Here is a 7,949-nt window from a genome sequence, read left to right as displayed (position 1 = left end):
GTAGAGAAAAATGCATTGAGCATCGTGTTAGAAAAGCTCGGCAAAAATTAGGTTCACCTGAATATAACTCTGGAACCGGTAGGCGGGGCTCCGACTGGGAGGGGGCCGCTAGTGGTGGTTGAGGAATCAGCGGTGCGGGTGGCGCAGTGGGAGCTCGCAGAAGTTGAATTTGCTGGGTGAGTCCGGACACCTGCGCAACTAGAGCCTGGACAGCGCGAGCCGTGTCATTGAGATTCTTCTCTTGGTTCTCCATACGAAATCTGCTGTTCATCACGAATTCTTCTAGGCTGTCTGAACTGTTACTTGCTGCTTCCATCTTGTGGTCAGATCGTTCTGTAACGGAATGAAACTAGGAAGCAAGTTGCAAGTGACAGTTGGTTTATTAACAGCAAAATGTGAAGATTGGGAAAAGTCCGGGGTAATGGTCTAGTGGCGCAGAGTCTCCAATGATCAGGTGATCGTGGTGAGAAGAGTGATGAGAAGTGTAGAACGGACACAACGAATCCGGGAAACAGCAACAGAACATGAAACAGGAACAGGAACAGGAACAGGAACAGGAACAGGAACAGGAACAGGAACAGGAACAGGAACAGGAACAGGAACAGGAACAGGAACAACGAGAGAACTGGACTGGAACTTCAGAGTGGAGAACAACACTGAACATCACAAACAACGATCTGACAAGGAGATGAGAGAGTGGTGAGAATTTAAAGGGAATGGGAATGAGTAACAGCTGGTAAGAGGAGTGATTGCGGCAGAGCGCTAATCACGTTAACAAGCAACACGCCCACACATTCACGCACACACACACACACACACAATATGAACAAGGCACGAGACAAGGAAGAGACATAGGATTTAAATACCGTGACAGAAACAAGACAGGGTAACCGTTACAATAATGACACATAGGCAATGTAAACAGATAACATATTAAAATAATAATAATAATAATAATAATAATAATATATATATATATATATATATATATATATATATATATATATATATATATATATATATATATATATATATATATATATATATTATTTCATAACAAATTGCATCAAATTGAACTGAGTAATACTATTAAATAATTTAAGATGTATTTATTTAGTTTTGTTAAACATTACACAGTTCAATTTGATGGTATTTTGTAATTAAATCGGAATGTGTGAATCTTAATATATATATATATATATATATATATATATATATATATATATATATATATATATATTATTATTATTATTTTTAGTGTGTATGTTCATGAAGGCCTATGGTTTTCACTGATATATAAAAGTCACATGTACATTTTACCAATGCAAAATATTTCATATGAAATATATCAACATATATTTTCAGATACTGTATGTAACATACTGTATAATTTCCGAAATAATTGTGGAATTTAAATATGTACATATACGCCCAAATATATGAATTATAATTTTGCATAGGCTATATGTTCGTCAAACAAGTGATTATTTATTTATTTATTGAAAGCTATGACTAGAATACATTTAGAAATGAAATACGTTTATTGACGCCACAATATAATAACTGCTTCACAGAATACACTGGGATGTTTGTAAGACGTTGTGTACTAGTCACTGCACGTAAGCCAATGGTCATTTGTGGATGTTGATGCGCTGCTTGGCAATAGAGCAAATGAAGCGTGGAGGAAACATGCATCTCTGTTGAGCCTGACAACCTTTCTCAATATTACATGGTATGTTCAGCTTTTTACATTTGCTTAGCTATTTCATTTAGTCCATATACCATAACGTACTGTTTTTAACTTAGCAGAAATGCGAATTACGATGTTTTTCTTAATGTGCTCATTTAATGGCCTGTTTTTATCACGCCTGTTTACTAGTTACGTACAGTACGCAAGGATATGATTTTCAATTCGAGCAGTCAATTGCTCAATGATCCAATAATCTCCAAAGTAGCCTATACTTCAGGATGCATATTATAACTGATTTACAACCCACATTATTTGTAGTGCAATTTCTTTAATGTGGTTTGCGTGTAAAACGCGTGCACCCATTATTTACACTGCATGTTCTTTTTATTGTCGGTGTAGTGAACGTCAGCGATGGGCTCGGCTCCGAAAATGACACTCACGGTTCTTTTGAGTGTTACGATAAGCTTGATGGCCGTCGTCTTTGGCCGCAGTCCACGCACGGTGGATCAGGTATCGGAGGCTGATATCCAGCGCCTGCTTCACGGCGTGATGGAGCAGCTTGGTATCGCTCGGCCCAGGGTGGAGGATCCCGCGCACCAGGCCACCAACATAGTGGGTCCTCTCAGTATCCAGGGTAAGAGATTTTGAGTAAAACAAATATAATAAGTAACTATTGTTTTATCAATTACTGTAGCACACGATGTTTTTGTGATATACTGTATCATCTGTGCCCAGTGATTATTTACATAATTGATCAATGTTATACAGCTATATTCGTCCTGCAATTGTCTACTTACCTATCCATCAGAGACCTGTAGGCCTACATCTAATACTTCAAGAACTGGTCAAATTATGTGTTATCCTTAATGAGTTAAAGGGATAGCTCACCCAAAAATGAAAATTCTCTCATCATTTACTCACCCTCATGCCTTCCCAGATGTGTTTGACATATCATCTGCTGAACAAAAACAAAGAGTTTTAGAAAAAAATATCTTAGCTCTGAAGGTCCATACAATGCAAGTGAATGGTGACCAAAACTTTGAATGTCTATAAAGCATATAAAGGCAGCATTAAATGTAATCCATACGACTCCAGTGGTTAAATCCATGTCATCAGAAGCGATATGATAGGTGTGAGTGAAAAAAAGACTTAAGTTCCTTTTTTATTATAATCCTACACTTTCTCCAGCCCTCCTATGCATTCACATGTGGACTGAGTAGTACTTCTGTTTTTTGCCAGTTCACATTTTTTGTACATATCGGCACCTATGGGCAGGGAGAAAGATAAATGGAGGGATAATTCTTGCATGTACAACAGCCAAGTAGGTGACAATATGCCAGAAGAATGCGAATGCAACTATCATATCACTTCAGAGTATATGGATTTCACCACTGCAGTCATATGGATTACTGTTATGCTGCCTTTATTTGCTTTTTGGAGCTTCAAAGTTCTGCTCACCACTCACTTGCATTTCATAGACCTACAGAGCTGAGATATTCTTCTAAAGATCATTGTATGAGTTCATCAGAAGAAAGAAAGACACACATCTTGGATGACATGAGGGTGACTAAATGATGAGAGAATTCTCATTTTTGGTTAAATTATCCCTTTAATGGCTGGCCTTGATATAAAACTCCTCATAATGGAATTGCCTTGACATTTCCTTTAGTTTTTTTGCAATTTTCCCACTAGGTGGTGCCCACGAGGGACTCCAGCATCTCGGACCTTATGGGAACATCCCCAACATTGTTGCAGAGTTAACTGGGAACAATGTTCCCAAAGACTTCAGTGAGGACCATGGGTACCCCGACCCTCCCAATCCTTGCCCCCTTGGAAAGACTGGTATGCAGTTCATAGTGCAGCTAGCAGAATCATGCAATCATTTATTCTGATCAAATCTATCAAATATAAACCAAGAAAGAACTGTTGAGCCTAAAAAGTCTTGTTTAACATTTGCACAAAAATGTGATAATGTTTTCATAGCTGCTGATGAATGTTTAGAGAACACTCCAGACACTGCAGAATTTAGTAGAGAATTCCAGAAACAGCAGCACCATTTTGACCTCGAGCATGACTACCCTGCACTAGCAAAGTGGGTGAGTTCACACATGGCACCTTGAAACAGACTGGAGGCTTACTCAGATTGGATTAAATAAATCCTGCTTTTCTATTAAATTAAATTGAAATAAATTGTTTGGTAAATGAATAATGCTAAGTTAGTTTAATTTACTTAAAGGTTGGACAATCTTCTTTGATCTGTCAAGTAACTTTCAGTATCCAGTCTTTCTCTTACATCATGTAAGATTCTAACCTGTATTAATAATAAATTAAAATTAATTGGAACAACAAAATATGCTCTCTGAAAATGTGTGTTAGTGCTGTAATGGGTAGTTTACTTATGCAGTTATCTCTTTGTCTATGGAGCTGTTTATTTAAAGTACAGATGTGTAAATACATTCAGTAAAACAGGTTTGTAAAGGGCTTGACTACAGGTTTATTTTTACTCTTACAGAATAAAGGACTGTTGTATGAAAAACTGAAAGCTGGGCCAGAAAGAAGAAAAAGGGTATGTAATGAACAAGACAAAATAAATATTTTCAGTGCCTTTTGGGGTGGCTCGGCACAAGAATTATAAGATGGACCACTGTTACATACTCCGCTTTTATTTTAAGTCAGAATGTCACAAGACCTCTCGCTGACTGTGTTTCAGAGTGCAAATCCCTATCTGATGGGACAGAGGCTGGATAATGTAGTGGCCAAGAAATCAGTGCCACATTTCCCAGAGGAAGATGAGGTTGAAAATGCTACAAGCAATATCAAGACCTGAACATCATGTTGCTCTTTAATATCTGTATAATAAAAATGACTTATCAGTATCACAGTAACGTTAAAGCATTAAATTGTGTGTGATATTCAAATTAATCATATTATGGAAATGGAAGAAAAGGGTGTTTGTAACATGAATGATATTTCCATTGGCTTAAAATTTATTGTAATAACATTTAATCAAATAAAATTATGTTCATGTGCAGATATACTGAAGCATGTGTTTTTAACTTTGTGTATCATTGGTTAGAATTACAAAAGTCAATTTTCAATATCACAATATGCATCCATAGTTATTATGAAGGGCCTCACCCTCTTGAGGCACTGGGACATCCCCAAAATGATGTGAACGATCTTAGGTTCAGAGGAGGCGTGGACTGCCCCTTGTATTCTGAACCAGTCTCTTAAATGTCAGCATTCAGAACTTCCATCCCTTATTTTGACTACACTTTGAGATCTGGATCATTTGAGTCAATCTATATTCTTCGTAGTTTGTTGTAGCATGTAAAGACCTTTGTGGAGAAGCTGAAGTCCATGTGAAGAGGGACAAACTATTATTAATCTAAGGTAACTTTACAAATCTGCTCAATAATTATGTATGTTTTGCAAAATGTTTATATATTAATTTTCACACCTGAAATTTCCTTAAAATTATGCATGAATTTTGAGTAAAATGTATTTTCTTTATTTACATATTCCATTATAGTTTATGAAAATATATGAAAAGGCAATTTTTGTAATATTTTGAGGCATATATGTACAAGTATGTGATTTTTTTTAAACTATACATGAACACACATTTTATAGAGTATATGTGTGTAAAATGTATTGCCATATATTAGATTTCTGTATGGAATAAGTTTACCTTTTAAAATAGCTTAAATCTATGAATTATAAATGCTCAGGTATGTGACTTTATATTAGTGAAAACCATACGGGCATACACATTGTATGTGTTTTACATGCATTTCATGATATTTCTGTATGGGAAAATTATTAAGCTATGTTTTAAAAACCTATAAATCAAAACAACTGATAAATAATTATTTAAATAATGTAGCCTATAGCTTATACTTCTCTTTTTTTTCATGTCAAAGGATGACTAAAGACGCATTAACTGTCACTGTCGTGGTCTTGTGGCTGCTCTGCAATCCAGCAAGGAGCAGGGGCACCGGGGGATTTCAAGGCACCATTTCAGAACAGTCACTGCAGGGCAGTTTCAGGGGAACGGGACCACCTTCGGTCGGGGATGAGGTGCTGAACTCCAGCCAAGAGGCTTTACACGTAACTAAGCGCCGTTATCTGAAACCCGAGTGGTGCAAAACACAGCTGCTCAACCAGACGATCAACGAGGATGGGTGCCAGCCGCTCGCCATTACCAATAGCTTCTGTTATGGACAGTGCAACTCCTTTTACATTCCTCGACGTGTTAATCAAGTGGACAGTGTCTTCCAGTCATGCTCCGTGTGCAAGCCGAAGACTTTCACGTCTGTTACATACACTCTCTTGTGTCCCGGGCAGATTCCACACAAGAAGAAGAAGAGGGTGCGGCGCATTAAGCAGTGCCACTGTTCATCTGTCGACTTGGATTAATGCGCAGATGTTCATTGTTTTACTTGTGTGCTTTTGTCTCAAAGTTACAATTCAATACATTCCTATCTTATAAATTAAATGATTAATGTAGGTGTATTGTTTAAGTTTCCTCCATCATTAGTTGTTCAACTATGCACTCTGTTTACTGGGGGGTTACCTTCCACCCCCATCCCCCCTGGAATCTACGCCCCTGATTAGCTGTAGATATTACTATATATATTTTTAAGATGTAAGCATTTAAAGAGTGCTGAAAAAAATGAAAAGAAGCTAAAACCAACATAAACTGGTCTCCCATTCTAACCAGCTAAAAAGTGCCCCAAACCCCTCTAAAACCAGCCAACTGACCACCCTGGGAAGGCTGGGCTGGTTTTAGCTTTTCTTGTTGATTTTTTAGCAAGAGAAAATAGAAATCTGCCCTTTATATATATACAAAATACAATTTAAGCAATTATATGTCCTTTAAAAACAAAGGATAAGTATAATCCTAAAAAGAGAGACATATTAAAATAGATTATATTATTCTCCACTGTGTGGAGCAAGATTTGCACATTCACGCAAAGAGCTTATTCTGGCTTTATTTGTAATGTAGGATAGGCCTACTTTGTGGGTGTCATTTATTAAGTAATGTTGTAAAAAGAAAACAAAATCCAGTCAAATACATTTTATCCTGGTGCTTATACAAGTGTTTATTAAATGTGTTGCATATGCTACTCTACAACAGTGTTTCCCAACCACTGTGCCGCAGCACACTAGAGTGCCGTGAAAGATTGTCACGTGTGTCGTGGAAAATGATCGGTTTGCACAAAATAAATCAGGGCTCCAGACTGAGACAAATTTTTCAACCATTTTTCCTAACAGTGCGATTAAACTTTGCAAAGGTTGCAATGGTGCGACTACAAAGTTGGCTGACTCTCTGATTGTGTTCTGTCGTTTTTTGTTCTGTATGAGAAATAGCAAATGTTCCAAACGCGAAGGGAAACAGCTTTGCCTGGATTGTCAGCGCGGCTCAATGGACAGATCAGTACAGAGACATGCATTTACACATGGACCAGTCTCGTGAGCTCAGCTGCACACTGTGCACAGATCATCATAAACAGAGCTGAGAGAAGCACAGGCTGGGTCACGAATACGGCATTGATTATTTGTTTAAAACCTCTATGAAAGCCCATAATGTGTCGATGATTAAATCAGTTTTAAATTGTATTAGACACCCCCAACATTCTAAACAGCATTGAAAAGGAATAAAGGAGAAATATACATATACAAAAGGCACAATAAAAATACAGAAATTGTTTCAATCCTCACATCACAGATATTCAAAAAAATATATATTTACCATGAATTTATATCAATGTAGTAGTGGGAGAATACAATTTAATATCTGGATGTGTTTTTCTTATGAAAAATGAAATAATTTGTTTTATGGTTATTACTGCTAATCATGATTTTAGTTTCAATTTTGGTTACTATGATCTTATTGCAAATGCCACAGTTAAAACTATGGGTACAATGAAACGTTCCTTCAGTGTAAAATCTTTGATTGTAGAAAAAGTGTGTCTTCAGATGACTGTATTTTAATCATGAAGATCCTGATAAAAAGAGAGAAACCATGAAAGAATAACAAATTTTCTTTCAGTTGGACCGGTGCGACCATTTATAGAATTTAACACTTGTGCTACCACTCTTAAATGTTATTCTGGAGCATGTAAATAAATAGATAAATAAAAAAATATTTGCTGTGGCTTTGCAAGAACAAATCTAAAAATAAGAAAATATGCAAAATTGTTGTTTTATTCATTACCCAATTAGCACTCTTGCCACCTGTGATCTCATTATACAC

At 36.7% G+C, this 7,949-nt stretch overlaps 2 protein-coding genes across 2 annotated transcripts; both read left to right on the top strand.

Annotated features, from left to right (window-relative positions):
• The first annotated feature begins 1,573 nt into the window (after window positions 1–1,573).
• On the top strand, window positions 1,574–4,750 carry LOC127624367 (neuroendocrine protein 7B2-like). The gene is made up of 6 exons (XM_052099161.1): window positions 1,574–1,732; window positions 2,090–2,324; window positions 3,383–3,532; window positions 3,674–3,786; window positions 4,203–4,256; window positions 4,401–4,750. Exons 2-6 carry the CDS (start codon window positions 2,102–2,104, stop codon window positions 4,515–4,517), a joined length of 657 nt encoding a protein of 218 aa, XP_051955121.1. The 5' UTR covers window positions 1,574–1,732; window positions 2,090–2,101; the 3' UTR covers window positions 4,518–4,750.
• A 188-nt stretch (window positions 4,751–4,938) lies between these two features.
• LOC127624197 (gremlin-1-like) lies at window positions 4,939–6,139 on the top strand. Its single transcript, XM_052098915.1, has 2 exons — window positions 4,939–5,083; window positions 5,614–6,139. The coding sequence occupies exon 2, from the start codon at window positions 5,615–5,617 to the stop codon at window positions 6,107–6,109; it is 495 nt and encodes a 164-aa protein (XP_051954875.1). The 5' UTR covers window positions 4,939–5,083; window position 5,614; the 3' UTR covers window positions 6,110–6,139.
• Window positions 6,140–7,949: the final 1,810 nt, after the last annotated feature.

This window comes from Xyrauchen texanus, chromosome 30, assembly GCF_025860055.1.
Source record: "Xyrauchen texanus isolate HMW12.3.18 chromosome 30, RBS_HiC_50CHRs, whole genome shotgun sequence".
In the NCBI taxonomy this organism is placed as follows: domain Eukaryota; kingdom Metazoa; phylum Chordata; class Actinopteri; order Cypriniformes; family Catostomidae; genus Xyrauchen; species Xyrauchen texanus.
Note: the sequence above shows the minus strand (reverse complement) of the source record. Positions and strands in the feature narration are given on the sequence as shown.

Bases quoted from the DNA above. Each gene is read 5' to 3' on its own strand.
- LOC127624197 (XM_052098915.1), top strand. From the start codon at position 5,615: ATGACTAAAGACGCATTAACTGTCACTGTCGTGGTCTTGTGGCTGCTC.
- LOC127624367 (XM_052099161.1), top strand. From the start codon at position 2,102: ATGGGCTCGGCTCCGAAAATGACACTCACGGTTCTTTTGAGTGTTACG. The intron at 3,533-3,673 runs GTATGCAGTTCA...ATGTTTTCATAG, and splicing joins TTGCCCCCTTGGAAAGACTG to CTGCTGATGAATGTTTAGAG. The intron at 4,257-4,400 runs GTATGTAATGAA...ACTGTGTTTCAG, and splicing joins GGCCAGAAAGAAGAAAAAGG to AGTGCAAATCCCTATCTGAT.